Source organism: Notechis scutatus, chromosome 4 (assembly GCF_049901735.1).
Source record: "Notechis scutatus isolate UNSWTSFEM ecotype Mainland chromosome 4, rNotScu1.2, whole genome shotgun sequence".
Lineage (NCBI taxonomy): Eukaryota > Metazoa > Chordata > Lepidosauria > Squamata > Elapidae > Notechis > Notechis scutatus.
Window position 1 is genome coordinate 162313481 of NC_142012.1, and position 17131 is coordinate 162330611.

The window sequence follows — 17131 nt, forward strand, 5'->3', positions numbered from 1 at the left end:
ACTGCTCCATTGCTTGATTGTTCTCACTGTCAGAAAGTTTCTCTTTATTTCCAGGTTGAATCTCTCCTTGTTCAGTTTCCATCCATTACTCCTTGTCTGGCCTTCAGGTGCTTTAGAAAATAGCTTGGCCCCTTCCTCCTCTCTGTGGCAGCCCCTCAAATATTGGAAGACTGCTCTCCTGTCTCCCCTAGTCCTTCTCTTCACTAGACTAGCCACGTCCAGTTCCTGCAATTGTTCATCGTATGTTTTAGTCTCCAGTCCCCTAATCATCCTGGTTGCTCTTCTCTGCACACTTTCTAGAGTCTCAACATCTTTTTTATAATGTGGTGACCAAAACTGGATGCAGTCCTGTAGGTGTGGTCTTACTAAGGCTTTATAGAGTGGTATTAGTATCTCACTTGATCTTGATTGTATCCCTCTCATAATGCAACTTAGAATTGCATGAGCTTTTTTGGCTGCTGCTGCACACTGCTGGCTCATTATTTTATTTCATTGCAGGATGGGCAGCAAATAAATTTAATAAATAAATGTGGACAGGCAAGGATGTGGGCAGAGAGACAAGTAGGCAAAACCCATGACCAGTCTCTCTTTTATGTTCATATGCTAAATGCTGGTGTACTGTATATTTTACCCGTGTATCTAAACGCGGCAATTTTTCCTGGTTATGTTCCCCTTTTGTTCATCTTTTCTATCAAAGCACCAGTGTTTCCGCTGCTCCCATCCTGTACTTGCTCTGAAAGTGCGTCGTTTCCATAGCAATGGACCACTCTGGCCTTCCGCTGTATCCCAGCTTCTCTCCGCTGCGGTCCCATGGATGTCCCTGTCACCCCAACTCTCATCCGCTCCTTTTCCCCCTCTCTCTTGCAGTCTGTACCGTGCGGTGCCAGAAGTTCCTCATCTCCAAAGTGGGCGAAGACTGGATCTTCCTCATTCTGTTGGGTCTGCTGATGGCCCTGGTCAGCTGGGCCATGGACTTCGCCATAGCAACTTGCCTGCAAGGTCAGAAGATTGCAAGTCACAACTGCAAAGGCAGCCAGCACTCCCGGGCTGAGAACCCGAGACTCGGCACTTCTGAGAGGAAATGTTTTGTTTTGTTATTTTATATTTTATTGTCTTTATTTTACTTTATATTTTTTTATATTTTTACACCTTGTTTTGTTTTATGATTGCATTTATTTTATATGATATTTTTTATTTTTTATTTTATTTTATTATTTACCTTATTTTTTATATTTTACTTTACTCTTTACTTTATTATTTTTATTATTCTATTTTATTTTACTTTATTTCATTTCATTTCATTATATTATTATTTTATTTCTTTTATATTTTATTTTATTATTTTACTTTACACTTTATTATTTTATTTTACTTCATTTCATTTTAATATTTTATATCTTTTATATTCTATTTTATTTCTTTTCTTTTTTCTTGTATTTCATTACATTTTATTATTTTTTATTTTTATTTTTTTAATATTTTACTTCATTTTTATTTTTTATATTTACACTTTACTTCATTGTTTTATTTCACTTTATTTCACTTATTTTATTTTATTTTGTTTTCAACATATAACTAATGGAGCCTGCCCATTATGGCTTATAAGTTGTGACGGATGCAAAGTGGATCTGTGACGGATTCTGACAACCTGTCTCGTGGCATTTGTTATGTAAACAAGACACTCTTTAAGTGAACACAGTGGTCGTAAAGTGAATCCATTGTTCACTATGGGCCTTTTTTGCCAAAAAAACCCCCAACAACAACCCAGAAGTAAATGCCTGTTTTCAACAAAAATGTTGAAGTAAGCAATCATATGACTGTAGGACACTGCAAATAGCCATAAATGCGGGTTGGTGGCCAAGAGCTTGACATAAGTCAAGGACTTTTATTATTTTATATTGTTTTATGTTTTAAATTTAATTTAATTTTTAATTGTGATCCTAGGCAGCTTACAATAATTAAAGCATAGAAAAAAACCCACCCCAAGATTGCTCCTCACCCAACATAGGACCTTGGTGGCGCAGTGGTTAGAACGCAGTATTGCAGGCTGCTCTGCCCACTGCCAGGAGTTTGATCCTGACCGGCTCAAGGTTAACTCAGCCTTCCCTCCTTCCGAGGTGGGTAAAATGAGGACCCAGATTGTTGTGGGGCAAGAGGCTGACTCTGTAAACCGCTTATAGAGGGCTGGAAAGCACTGTGGAACTATATATAAACCTAAGTGCTATTGCTCTCTAAGGACAAACAACAACCCCACTTGCAGGCAAAAAAAAAATCAGATCAATTAAGTCCAGCTCATCTGCCCCTCTGATCTAAAGGCCTGGGGAAACAGCCTGGACGTCAGCGCCAAGCAGAATTGGGGCCATCCAAATTTCTGAAGGAAAGATGCTGAGAAAATGGTCTCTTTGGGGCAGAAGCATCACTTTAGCTTAGCCTCCTGCCTGGTGGCAACTCAACCTGGAGCAGTGGTGGGATTCAAACATTTTTACTACTGGTTGTGTGGGCGTGCCTTGGTGGGTGTGGCATGGCTTTGTGGGAGTGGCAGGAGAAGGATACTGTAAAATCCCCATTTCCTCCCCACCCCACTAACCTGCTTTCCAGCTCCGTTCTCCTGTGCAGGGCAACCAAAGTAGACCCAGCCGATCAGCTGGAACTCGGGAGGCAGTGAATAGATGGGGGCGGGGCCAGTCAGAGGTGGGATTTGCCGGTTCTCCGAACTGCTCAAAATTTCCGGTCAGAACCTGCTGAATACCACCTCTGACCTGCAGGATGATCTCTTGTGCATTGACAAGCAAACCCAATTTTTTTTTCCCCTCTCTCTCTTGCAGCCCAGAAGTGGATGTACGGCGGGTTGGATACCAATGTTTTCTTGCAATACATGGCTTGGATTACCTACCCCATCGTGCTCATCACTTTCTCGGCTGGATTCACCCAGATTTTAGCCCCTCAGGCAGTGGGTGAGTACTGGTCTGGAGAGGTGGGAAGGGAGGAAGTGTTGTGGTCCGCCGGCAGCCTGCGGAGACGGCAGCAGAGTCAGACAGTGGGGAGGAACATGGGCTAGTCTGGGAATCAGGGGAGGACTTGGACAAGGGTCCTGCATCCAAAACAGAGATGGGGTCAGGGCCATCTGGGAGTTATGTGCAAACTCTGGAGCCTCCAGAATCTGACAGCAGCGAGGCAGAGGAACAAGGGGAGCCTGTTCCCAGTGCGCGCATGCACAAAGCTGCCAGAAGGCAAGAACACTTAAGACAAAAGGGGCAACTCAGGAGTAAGGCTTGGAGGTGATTGGGCTTTCCATAAGACATAAGGGAGGAGGAAAGGGACAGGAACCTTTGCAGGAAGCAACTTTGTTCGTACTGGTTGGTTTGAAACCTGAAGCTCTGTGTTGAATTTGTGCTCAGTTTAGTCTTGTCCAACTAATTGGAAATTTAGTCGTTGGCAGCATTTCAAGGAAGATAAAGGTGGGTGCTTATCAGACTTATCCTGAAGGACTTTTACAAACTGTTTGAGACTCATTACGGGCTGTAAATTACTAAAATTCACAGCTGTTGAAATAAAGAAAAAAAGGGTTTGAGGATAAACATGTGTTTGTTAGTGTCTCAATAAGCCTTGGTCAGAACAAGAAGCTGCTGTGGAGGAAGCCCAGATGTTTGGAAGGCACAGTTGGGAACCGACCCTCTGCCAGCCGTTCCTTTTCTGATCCTGGAGACAAGGAAGGTTCCATTCCCTCAGAGACCCAAACTCGGGGAATTCTCCTAAAAGGTGGTGCTTTTTGTCCGTCAAGCCACCTTCCTCTGCGAAAACGTTAAAGGTTTCCCCTGCATTGGAATTATCCCTCTTTTCCTTCAGAGCGGAATCAAACCCAGGCCTTCGCTGAACTGACTCTTAAAAGGCAAATTCATAGGCCATGCTTAAAGCATGCTGGGGAATTCTGGGAGTTGAAGTCCACATATCTTAAAGTGGTCGAGATTGAGAAACATTGCACTAGGCCTTTCCCTGATCTAGTTAAACATGCTGTGTGGGGATTTTCACTGAGTAAAAAGAGCTTTCGTTCAGTGGTCGCTCTCTGGATTTTCCTGATTCTTCTTTTTTGCCTCATCTTTTTTTCTTTCTTTCTTTCTTTCTTTCTTTCTTTCTTTCTTTCTTTCTTTCTTTCTTTCTTTCTTTCTTTCTTTCTTTCTTTCTTCTTCTTTCTTTCTTTCTTCTTTCTTTCTTTCTTTCTTTCTTTCTTTCTTTCTTCCTTCCTTCCTTCCTTCCTTCCTTCCTTCCTTCCTTTCTCTTCCCTTCCTCTCCCCCTTCCTTCCCTCCTTCCCTCTCTCCCTCTCCCCACCTTCCCACCTTCCTTCTTTCTTTCTCTCTGTCTGTCTGTCTTCCTTCTTTCCTTCCTTTTCCTTCCTTTTCCTTCCTTCCTTCTTTTGCTTTTTCTTTTCTTCCTTCCTTCCTTCCTTTCTTTCTCCTTCTGTCTGTCTTCCTTGCTTCCTTTTTATTTCACTTTCTTTCCTTCCTCCCTCCTTCCCTTCCTCTCCCCTACCTCCATCTCTCTCTCTCTCTCTTCCTTTCTTCCCTCCTTTCCTCTCTCCCTCACCCCACCTTTCTTTCTTCTTTCTTTTTCTTTTCTTCTTTTTCTTTGTTCCTTCCTTCCTTCCTTCCTTCCTTCCTTCCTTCCTTCCTTCCTTCCTTCCTTCCTTCCTTCCTTCCTTCCTTCCTTCCTTTCTCTTTCTGTCTTTCCGTCTGTCTGCCTTTCTGTCTTTCTTTCCTCTACAGGCTCTGGCATCCCAGAAATGAAAACGATCCTGCGTGGTGTGGTGCTGAAGGAATACCTGACCCTCAAGACTTTTGTGGCCAAAGTCATTGGACTGACCTGTGCATTAGGCAGCGGGATGCCTTTGGGAAAAGAGGTGAGGGGGGCTTGGGGGTCTGTGGGCTACCAAGACGGAGAAAGACCTGGAAACCAGGTTCTGCCTGGAGTGCTGAAAAGACGCAGCTGTCTTCAGCTTGCAGAAAGGTAGTTTGAGAGAACATAGGAGACCAGCAGTCCTCGACTTACAACATTCAGGGACTGCTCAAGATTACAGCGGCACTGAAAAAAGTGACTTAGGACCATTTGTCACAATTACAACCTTTGTAGCATCCCCATGGTCAGGTGATCAACATTCAAATGCTGGGCAATTGGTTCATACTTATGACCATGGCTGTGTCTCAAGGTCATGTGGTCACTTTTTGCAGACTTCTGACCAGATCCACTTAACAGCCGGGTTCCTACCTTTATCAACTGCAATGATTCACTGAATAACAGAAATGGTTGTAAAATGGGGCAAAACTCACGTAGCAAATGTTTCAGTGAACAACAGAAATGTTGGGCTCCATTGGGGTTGTAACTCAAGGAATACTGCAACCACACCAGGGAGTACACCAGGGAGTACATGCAACCAGTTTTGGTCACCACACATTACAAAAAAGATATTGAGACTTTGGGGGGGAAAAAAGTGTAGAGAAGAGCAACCAAGATGATCAAAGGCCTGGAGACTAAAGCCTATGAAGAACGGCTGCAGGATTTGGGGTTGGCTGGTGTAGGGACAAGAAGGACTAGTGGGGGACATGATAGCAGTCTTTCAGTATTTGAGGGGCTGCCACAAAGAGGAGGGGCTCAAATTATTTTCCAAAGTACCAGCGGGCAGGGCAGAAAACAATGGTTGGAAACTAAGAAGCAACCTAGAATTAAGAAGAAACTTCGTAACCGTGAAGACAATTAACCAGCGGAACAGCTTTGCCTTCAGAAATCGTAAGCGCTGGAACACTGGATGTTTTTAAGAAGACTCTGGACAGTCACTTATCTGAAATGGTAATAGGTCCTCCTGCTTGAGCAGGAGGCTAGACTAGAAGACCTCCAAGGTCCCTTCTAGCTCGTTCATTCTATTCATTCATTCACTACCTGCAGTGAATCCCGTAGAACAGGGGTCCCCAACCACGGTCCGCGGACCGGCACCGGTCCGTGGAAAAGTCCTACTGGGCGCTGGTTTGCTGGCGCCGCCATCTTTTTGATGAAAAAGTGCTTCGGTGAGCTTTTCGGTAGAAAGCTCACCGGAAGCACTTTTTCATCAAAGATAAGCGCGCATAAGCGCTCGTGAGCTTTTCCGGGTAGAAAGCCATTTCTACCCGGAAAAGCTCACTGAAAGAGCGCCGCTTATCTTTTTGATGAAAAGTGCTTCTGGTGAGGTCACTGGAAGCACTTTTTCATCAAAAAAAGCGGCACCCAGCTAATGCCGGTACTGGGCCGCGCCATAAAAAGGTTGGGGATACCGGGCGCGGCATAAGAAAGGTTGGGGATCACTGCCGTAGAAGGTTGAACATGATGAACTCTACGATCCTGTGATTCTTCCAACTCTATGATCCTGTGATCTTCCAACTCTATGATCCTGTGATTCTTCCAACTCTACGATCCTGTGATTCTTCCAACTCTATGATCCTGTGATGCTTCTTTCCAAGGCTGCCTTAATCCAGCTGCCTTAACTGGACACACCACTCATGGAATCATTGATTGAGATGGGGCGGCTATAGAAACAGAGTAGATAAATAAATAAAAATAAAAACTTTGAAAGTGTTCGGGCCCTAGCAACATTCTGCTGTTCTTGCTAACCAATTCTTCCTCCCTTTCCTCTGTTCAGGGACCCTTCGTCCACATAGCCAGCATGTGTGCAGCCCTCCTCAGCAAGTTTCTTTCTGTCTTTGGAGGCATTTATGAGGTGAGTATCTACCTCTGAGACTGCAAGGTAGAATATGGACTCTGAGAAAGGAAGAACGAGAGGGCTGGCCAACGCCAAACTGTTGGTTCATCAGGGTCGTTGGTGCTCTCTCAGTTTGGTTGTTTTCTTGCAGACGTCTCACTACCAAACTAGGTAACCTCATCAAGGCACTGATGAGGTTACCTAATTTGGGTAATGAAATTACCTAGGACCCCCTCATTTCAACCCTGAGTTACAAATATTCTCCTTTATTGTCTCTGGAGATTCTCAGTCCTCCAGATCATGGTTGTCCCAAAAGTGCTTTTTTTCAAAAGACAACTGGACTTTCCTTGAAGATGTTTTGCTTCTCATCCAAGAAGCTTCCTCAGTTCTGACAGTCAGAACTGAAGAAGCTTCCTGGATGAGAAGCGAAAGGCCTTGAAAGAAAAACAACTCTACATTCTCCTTTATTGTTGGTTAGTCACAACAGGCAGGAGTCCAGTTCCAAGTTGTGTTCCCAGTCCTAAGATTTATAATTTCAGGATAATAATCCCCAACTTGTAGAAATCAAACAAAATTCAGGCCTGCTTTATGGTCATTGCCAAAAAAAAAAAATGTCCTACAGGCACTCTTGAACTCTTAGGAAAAGTACTGTTGTGGACTTGTTCCCTATTATGATTAGATTCATGACTTCATTCTCGAACTCTCTTGCCTCTCAGCTAGTGTTACATCGTGCTCCAAGGCCAGGCTGTCTGAGAACAATGGGGATTGTAGTCCAAGCTATTTAGAAGGTCTGTTTTCCAAACCTAGGGATAAAAATATATGTTGAAAGTTGAGAAAGGCCAACTGAGATGGGAGGTAAGGTAAGAGCTGAAGAAGGATTCCTAATGGGAGATGGTTTATTTCTGCTCAGCATATCAATTTAGCCCTGTGCAACGTGACGTTAGCGGAAGAGGGGAGCACCACGAAAAAAAAACAGCATTTCCGTGGCATTTTATTTATTGGTTAACAGATAACAGATGATCAGAGTTGGAAGGGACCTTGTAGGTCATCTAGTCCAACCCCCCACCCAAGCGGGAGACCCTACACCATTTCTGACAGGTGGCAGTCCAATCTCTTCTTGAAAGCCTCAAGTGATGGTGCTCCCACAACTTCCGAGGGATGGTTTGTTTATCAAAATTAAAAACTGCCCACCTGCCTTACAGATGCTTTTTCTTACACTGCAGTCACCTTTATAGTTTAAATCTCAATCAATCCTCTTCTCTTGGCACAATGGCTTGCTAACCCTTTGGAGAACAGCATGGGGACTGGGTCACGATTGAACGTCCATTGGTTGGATTGTGCATTAGGTTTAACAGAGCCGTGGTGGTGCAGTGGTTAGAATGCAGTATTGCAGGCTAACTCTGCCCATATTTTGGAGTTCGATCCCTGACCGGCTCAAGGTGGAATCAGCCTTCCATCTTACCCAGGTTGGTAAAACAAGGGCTCAGGTTTTTGGGGGCAATATGCTGAGAGTGTAAACTGCCCAAAAAGTGCTGTAAGGCAGTATGAAGTGGTATATAAGTCTAAGTGATGTTGCTATTGGCAGATGTTTGTTTCCCTTGATGCAATCCTCTGCTGTTATTTATTTATATTCGGCCTTATCCTTTTTAAAATTAATTGAAAGCTCCGAACATATCTAATACTCCTTCTGACTTCTGTTTTTCTCCACCACAACCACCCTATGAAGTGAGTTGGGGTCAGAGAGAGAGTGTGACTGGCCCAAGGTCATATAACCAGTAGCTAAGATGGGACTAGAACTCACATGCTCCTGGTTTCTAGCCTAGTGCTAAACCAACACACTATTTTTATGTTGATCCAATCAATCTCCTCTGGGTCATTAAACCATAAAAAACATAAAGTAGACAATCACCCTGTCTTTCATGCTTAAGGCGGGACTAGAACTTACACTCTCCTGGTGATTGGCTCAAAGTCACCCAGCTGGCTTTCCTGCCTAAGGTGGGACTAGAACTCATAGTCTCCTGATGACTGGCCCAAAGTCACCCAGCTGGCTTTCATGCTTAAGGCGGGACAAGAACTCTCAATCTCAGATGATTGGCTCAAGGTCACCCAGCTGGCTTTCATGCTTAAGGCAGGACTAGAATTCATTGCCTCCTGGTGATTGGCCCAAAGTCACCCAGCTGGCTTTCATGCTTAAGGAGGGACTAGAACTCTCAGTCTCCTGATCATTGGCTCAAGTCACCCAGCTGGCTTTCATGCTTAAGGCGGGACTAGAACTCTCGGTCTCCTGATCATTGGCTCAAGTCACCCAGCTGGCTTTCATGCTTAAGGCGGGACTAGAACTCTCAGTCTCCTGATGATTGGCTCAAGGTCACCCAGCTGACTTTCATGCTTAAGGTGGGACTAGAATTCTCAGTCTCCTGATGATTGACTCAAGGTCACCCAGCTGGCTTTCATGCTTAAGGCGGGACTAGAACTCTCAGTCTCCTGATGATTGGCTCAAGGTCACCCAGCTGGCTTTCATCATTAAGGCGGGACTAGAACTCTCAGTCTCCTGATGATTGGCTCAAGGTCACCCAGCTGACTTTCATGCTTAAGGCGGGACTAGAACTCATAATTCTCCTGGTTTCTAGCTTGATGTCTTCACTACTATATGAAACAGGCCCATTGTATGTACAGGACTCCATGATTTCCAGCTTTTAAAGCTTCTACCTATCCTTTTCTTTCACCTCCTTCTCCAAAGATACACATCAGCAACCTTTCTCCAAAGTTAAACTTTATTTGAATGTTTTAGAAGGAAGGAAAGTTCACACCGGAGCCCTCGTTGCTGAGGAGGTACAAGACTCATTTTAATGTATGCCAATTAGTGTACATTCAAAGTGACAATAAAGTTATTCTAAGTCTAAGGAGCCTTCCAGCCAACCGTTCCCAAAGGAGTTTTTTTTTTTCAAGCTTTCTTCTTTTTCTTTGAAGGCATTTCGCTTCTCATCCAAGAAGCTTCTTCCGCTCTGACTCGATGGTGAGGATACAATATCATCTTCAGTCAGAGCAGAAGAAGCTTCTTGGATGAGAAGCGAAATGCCTTCAAAAGGAAAGTCCAGTTGCCTCTTGAAGAAAGCACTTTTGGGACAACCATGACTTGGAGGACTGAGAATCTCCATGGACGTTCCTGCCAACTGCTATTCCTCCTCTTTCTCTCTCTCTCTTGCAGAATGAATCCCGTAATATTGAAATGTTGGCGGCTGCTTGTGCAGTGGGTGTTGGGTGCTGCTTCGCTGCTCCCATTGGTGGTAAGACTTCCTTCCAGAACTTTCCATGTGCTTGTCTCTGCCCAACAAGCTCTCCTTTCCTGCCTACTCTGTCCCAATAGGGGCTTCTTTATGAATTTGGCCAAGGAATGTGGGACTAGGACTCACAGTCTCCTGGGGATTGGCCCAAAGTCACCCAGCTGGCTTTCCTGCCTAAGGCGGGACTAGAACTCATACTCTCCTGGTGATTGGCTCAAAGTCACCCAGCTGGCTTTCCTGCCTAAGGAGGGACTAGAACTCACAGTCTCCTGGGATTGGCCCAAAGTCACCCAGATGGCTTTCCTGCCTAAGGCGGGACTAGAACTCATACTCTCCTGGTGATTGGCTCAAAGTCACCCAGCTGGCTTTCCTGCCTAAGGAGGGACTAGAACTCATACTCTCCTGGTGATTGGCTCAAAGTCACCCAGATGGCTTTCCTGCCTAAGGCGGGACTAGAACTCACACTCTCCTGGTGATTGGTTCAAAGTCACCCAGCTGGCTTTCCTGCCTAAGGCGGGACTAGAACTCATAGTCTCCTGGTGATTGGCTCAAAGTCACCCACCTGGCTTTCAACTCTTGTCTCTTAGTTTTTAACCTGATGCCATAACCACTAGACCAAACTGGCTCCTTAAATTTATTTAACAACTTTCTATAGACCCTGACTCACAGAAAGGTGTAAGATGGCTTAAAATCAGAATCTGAAGAAATTGTGTTGCATGACGGGGAATTTTACTGTGGGACAGGGGTTTCTCTGGATTGTTCGGACCACAGAATTGGGCTTTCCAGGAGTATTCAAACCAAGGTCTGGCCCATTGTCCCTTCCAGCTGTTTCTTCTACAAATGCTTTCTTTAAAAGACCTGACGTGGCCAAAGTTGCTAGAACTCTGGATGAATTCTGGGAGCTGAAGTCCATCCGTCTTAAAAGTTGCTGAGATAGAGAAACAACATTATGCTTTTATAATTGCGTAATTTGGTGGGAATCATATTCAGAATCAACCTTCCCAGCCTACCCTAGCGAGGGAACCCATAGTTAGCTCTCCAAGAGCCCAAGACTCCACTCCTCTTTTGGGATGCAAAGACGTGGATGTAAATTTCCCAAATCCTGTTTTCTGGCTCACGACTCGATTCCCAGGATCCGACTAGAGGCGCTAACGGAGGGAAGGGTACCCTGCCTGTGTTCATGAAGCAGCCTCTCCCTAAACTCAGCCCAGGTTGACTGACGTTTGGGAGAGCTGCCAAACTGGGTTCGTCACAACATTGCATGTCCCAGCTAGGAGAGTGCCGCGTTTGATTGATCTCAAGGGTTTCTGGATTGCCTTAAGGCAGCCGAGGTTGATCCAGGGTGGTGCATACGCCTGAAGGGACCCCACCACCACCTTCTCCCAAAATCTTGCACGTTTCTCTTCTTATGCTGATCCAGGCACGTTTTCCCGGGCCACCTGGCTTCCTGAGGGTTTTGATTTGATTTTTTTTTTTTAATTTTCTTTGTAAACATTTTTGAATAACATTCATAAACATTCATCAGCATTTTTGAATAACACTGCATTGGCAGAGCATTACTTACAAATAAAACACAAGCAACATACGTTGGTAACAGAAGTGGTATTCAGCAGGTTCTGACCAGTTCTGGAGAACTGGTAGCGGAAATTTTGAGTAGTTTGGAGAAGGGGTCGCCAACCTTTTGGATCTCAGGGACCACCAAACTCATAATTTTAGATCCCAGGGACCACTAACCAGTTCTGTGGGTGTGGCCTGATTTGTAGGTGTGGCTTGGTGGTCATGTGACTGGCTGGGAATGGCTTGTATGTAAATATTATACATATTTATATAAATATTGAATTTTTTATTTAAAAAAAGAGCAACTTTTACCCAAAATCAGGCAGGCAGGCAGATCGAGTTGCTCACAGAATCATTCAGATATCTATCTATCTGCCATTGGCTAGCTCAGTCTGTCACATAAAATTTGCTTGCAAGCAAACTCACAAAATTAACTCACAACACACCATGCATGTAAATATTGAATTTTTTATTTAAAAAAAGAGCAACTTTTACCCAAAATCAAGCAAAGCAGGCAGGCAGATTGAGTTGCTCACAGAATCATTCAGTGATCTATCTATCTGCCATCGGCTAGCTCAGTCTCTCAAATTTGCTTGCCGTGAATCTGCACTGAATTTGCTTGCAAGCAAACTTTCAGTCCTAAGGGAGGTTTGGCTGTGCTGAGCTGAAGATCTAAAGACTAGCTAGAAAGCAGGAAATCCAACCATCTCCTGCTTCCTAGCTAATCTAAATCTCCCGGCACAGCAGAACAGATGATGGTCGGAAAAAGGAAAAATAGCAATTTAGCAGGCAAGTTTACCAGGTAAGGAGTGAGTGGGCGGGGAGGGTTCCCCACGGGCCATGTGGCCGGCGCAGCCTTGTGTTTCTGCACAGCTTAGATTAATTGCTTTGTGGGGGTGCTCTGGGGGTGAGATTTTTCTGCGGCCCACCAAAATTTTCTCACGGCCCACCAGTGGGTCGTGGCCCACCGGTTGGCGACCGCTGGTTTGGAGAACTGGCAAATACCACCTCTGACTGGCCCTGCCCCCATCTCTTCTCTGCCTCCCGAGTCCCAGCTGATTGGCTGGCTCTTCTTTTGTTGCCCTGCACAGGAGAACAGAGCTGGAAAGCAGGTTAGTGGGGTGGGGAGGGAATGGGATTTTACAGTGTCCTTCCCCTGCCACGCCCACCAAGCCTTTCCACGCCCACCAAGCTACTCCCACAGAACCATTAGTTATTTTTTTTGAATCCCACCACTGGTTAGTAATAAATCTCAACATACAAACTAATAGCAATAATAATGGTATAATAACAGTAACTAATAGTATAACCAAAAGAATTGATTTAGGTTTCTTCTTACATTAAGTTCATTACGTTTTTATTAATTGATAAATTAAATTGATTTGATTTTTTAAAATTAATATTTTTATTTTAAATACAAATAATACAAACATAGTACATATACATCTAAATACAAAAAGAAAAAGAAGAAAAATACAAATGTTACAGTGCACCCACCCACCCCGAGACCATTTTCCCCTTATATTTCTTCTTCCATAACAATTTAAAAATTTACTGTATATTCCAATTATGCCCTTATCCCCTCCAAAATGACATATATTGTTGAGTAGGTTTATTCACTTTGCCTTCCACCCACACTTCCCCCAATATTTTATTAAAATTGTTTGTTTTAATCATCCCTTTTTAAAATTTAATTTCTGTTGTTAATTTATCAATTGTTGCCATACACCAAATTTCATTATACCAGTCATTTCTTTGAATATCCCAATTTCCTCCCCAATATTTAGCCATTCACTAATCTAGCTGCCATTATCAAATTTACAATCAATTCCTTTTTTGTTTCATTTATATCCCGTTTTTCCATCAGTAACAGTAATACAATTCTCGGTGACGTATCTAAATTTACAATCAAAAGTGCTATAATTTCCCTAAACACTATATCCCATATTTTTTGTGCACTATCACAATCCCGCCACATATGTTTATATGTTCCAACCTCTTTCTTGCACCTCCAACAAATACTTCTTGGGGGTTTTATATCAATAGAAGGCACAGCCTCCACCCTCCAAAATGCCTGGGAGGAAACAATGAAGTGTGTGGCCAGGATCACTTCAAGCCTGCAGGCCTTAATTAAGGCAATGGCCTCATTCCAGTGGTGGGATTCAAAAAAAAATTTTTTTTGAAAACAATTTTACTGATTTTTTTAAAAACACAGAACATAAAAACATCAACTCTCTTCCATATATACATATTTGACATCATATCTATAAAGTGTTTTTAGGATAGATCTGGTATGATTATATGATTTGTTATAGAATAAACCATTTAAAATATCGTTATCTCATAAAGTATGAATGAATAAAATTATAGTCAAATGTTTTTGTAATAGCGATATTAGGATATATAAGTTTGGATTGACAATATGTTATGTAATATAACTGTAATTGAGACTACGAAATGAATGCACAAAACGGATTCAAAATTTTTACTACTGGTTCTGTGGGTGTGGCTTGGTGGGCGTGGCAGGAGAAGAATACTGTAAAATCTCCAGTCCGAGATGGTATTTGCCAGTTCTCCAAACTACTCAAAATGTCCATTACTGGTTCTCCAGAACTGGTCAGAACCTGCTGAATACCACCTCTGCCCCATTCAGTTTGTGGGAATCAAGGTTCCCACAACCATGAATAGGTTCCTTTGAACTACCATGAATTTTTATATTCATTCCAGTGTTTATGGAGATGCTCTGTCCTCCAGGCCATGGTTGTCCCAAAGGTGCTTTTCCCCCCCCAAGAGGCAACTAAGACTTTCTGGTTTTTCTTTGAAGACGTTTCACTTCTCATCCAAGAATAGAATAGAATAGAATAGAATAGAATAGAATAGAATAGAATAGAATAGAATAGAATAGGAATAGGAATAGAACAGAATTCTTTATTGGCCAAGTGTGATTGGACACACAAGGAATTTGTCTTAGTGCAAATGCTCTCAGTATACATAAAGAAAAGAGACATTCGTCAAGAGTCAAGAATCATCAGGTACAACACTTAATAATAGTCATAGGGTACAATAAGCAATCAAATCATACTAGGAAACAGTCCATATAAACCGTTAGGATACAAGCGACAAAGTTACAGTCGTACAGTCACAAGTGGGAGGGGATGGGTGATAAGGAGTGATGAGAAGATTAATAGTAATAGTAGTACAGACTTAGTAAATAGTTGGACAGTGTTGAGGGAATTATTTGTTTAGCAGAGTGATGGCTTTTGGGGAAAAAAACTGTCCTTGTGTCTGGTTGTTCTGGTGTGCAGTGCCCTATAGCGTCATTTTGAGGGTAGGAGTTGAAACAGTTTATGTCCAGGATGTGAGGGGTCTGTAAATATTTTCACAGCCCTCTTTTTGACTTGTGCAATATACAGGTCCTCGATGTTTAATATCTATGAATTAAAATAATAATAATAATAATATCTATGGAGATTCTCAGTCCTCCAGATCATGGTTGTCCCAAGGGTGCTTTTTTTCAAGAGGCAACTGGACTTTCTGTTTTTTCTTTTGAAGACATTTTGTTTCTCATCCAAGAAGCTTCTTCAGCTCTGACTGGATAGTGGGGAAATGGAAGCATTGATACTCCTTGCAGACAGCTGGTTATTTGCAAGGAATATAAATCTGCAAGGAATATAAATCCTTCCATTTCCCCACCATCCAGTCAGAGATGAAGAAGCTTCTTGGATGAGAAGCAAAACATCTTCAAAAGAAAAAACCAAAAAGTCCAGTTGCCTCTTGAAAAAGCACCTTTGGAAGAACCATGATCTGGATGACTGAGAATCTCCATAGATATTAAATCATAATATAAAATACAAACGAAATAAGGATGGTAGGGAATGGGAAAGAGAAGCAGGGGAAGGAGGTCGTCCTCGACTTACAACAGTTCATTTAGTGATCCTTCAAAGCTACAACGGTGGTGAAAAAAGGGACATGACCATTTATCACATTTCCAGCCACTGCAGCAGCCCTGCAATCACGCGATCAAAAATTCAGCCCCTTGTCCACCGACTCCTATTTAATGACGGTTGCAGTGTCCTCCAGGGGTCACGTGATCCCCTTTGGCAACCTCCTGACAAGCAAAAGTCAATGGGGAAACCAGATTCACTTAACGACCGCGTTGGCAACTCAACAACTGCGGGGATTCGCTTAGCGACCGTAGCAAGGCAGGTTGTAAAACGGGGGTGCAACTCCCTTAAACAGCTGTCCCGCTCGGTGAGAGAAATGTGGGGCTCCCTTGTGGTCGTAAGTCAAGGACCTTCCCAATATTTTCACTCTGTCCCCATCATGGTTGCCTCCATCCGTTTGGGGGCAAATTTAGCCCAAAGGTATCCAAGGTAGGAAAAGGAGGAAAGCTCCTCTTGCTGCGAAATGTAGAAGGGTGAGGTAAAAGGGGGCGCGCATAAGCGCACCAACGTGCCTACCGTCCCTGTCCTATTGTTTCTTTTATTTTTCTTATATGTATCCATGTACTCATTACTATAGTTTTACTTATACCTATTATCTTGAAAGCAATTGACAAACCAAAGAAATAAATAAATAAAAAGGCCTAGTCCAGAGGTCTCCAAACTTGTCAACTTTAAGACTTGTGGACTTCAACTCCCAGAATTCCTCAGCCAGCTATAGCTGGCTGAGGAACTCTGGGAGTTGAAGTCCACAACTCTTAAAGTTGACAAGTTTGGGGACCCCTGGCCTAGTCAGAAGAGATTTTTTTTTTCTAATCGTTTCCATGGGCCATTTGGGGGGTGGATTCCTCTGTTAAAACTGTAGATTCAGTGAACGCCAATTGATATTATTGTTGTGTTAATTTAAGTCGAGAAGCAGCTTAAAAGGAGCAGCAAGAAAAAAAGTATTTCGTCTACGGCCATACTACCCTGAACGCGCCCGATCTCGTCTGATCTCGGAAGCTAAGCAGGGTCAGGCCTGGTTAGTACTTGGATGGGAGACCGCCTGGGAATACCGGGTGCTGTAGGCTTTTTAATTTTTTTTTAACCTTTTATTTTTTTTTCTTTTTACCTTTTTTAAAAAGCCTTTTGCCTCCTTGCTTTCCCGTCCAGCCTGTCTTCCACTTTGGCTGCAAATTGCAGCCCCTGCAGGAAATGCAACGCTACGTTTTCCCTACTTGGCTTAGATTGGGGTGGCCAGATATTTAAAATATTTAAGGTAATTTAACTTTTCCTGTCTTTTTTCCCCCCGATCTTTACTGTGAGCACACTGGCCCACATTAAAAAGGAAATTCTGTAGCCTGGCCTCAAGAGACAGTGCGTATCTTCCCAAACACATACATAACTCACACAAATATTTCACAAGAAGAGTTCTCCACTCTTCTACTCGTTGTAGAATACCTTATGCCACCAGACTTGAAATTCTAAAACTAGAAAACCTTGAATTACGCCGTCTTCGGTCTGACTTAAGCATGGTATATAAAATCATACATTGCAATCTCCTACCCGTCAATGAATACTTCAGCTTCAACCATAACAACACAAGAGCACACAATAGATACAAACTCAAAGTAAACCGCACCAAACT

At 43.2% G+C, this 17131-nt stretch overlaps 1 protein-coding gene and 1 non-coding gene across 3 annotated transcripts in view; both read left to right on the top strand.

The window, feature by feature from the left end:
- Positions 1-17131, top strand: part of CLCN2 (chloride voltage-gated channel 2) — a 143325-nt gene that overhangs the window by 58701 nt on the left and 67493 nt on the right. For both annotated transcript variants that reach the window (XM_087965430.1, XM_087965431.1), the window contains exons 3-7: positions 868-999; positions 2826-2954; positions 4762-4895; positions 6663-6740; positions 9931-10009. In XM_087965430.1, coding sequence (XP_087821556.1) covers positions 868-999; positions 2826-2954; positions 4762-4895; positions 6663-6740; positions 9931-10009 — 552 coding nt within the window. The remainder of the gene's footprint in view (positions 1-867; positions 1000-2825; positions 2955-4761; positions 4896-6662; positions 6741-9930; positions 10010-17131) is intronic.
- LOC113427888 (5S ribosomal RNA) lies at positions 16456-16574 on the top strand. Its single transcript, XR_003372910.1, has one exon. It is a non-coding gene; the product is annotated as a 5S ribosomal RNA (ribosomal RNA).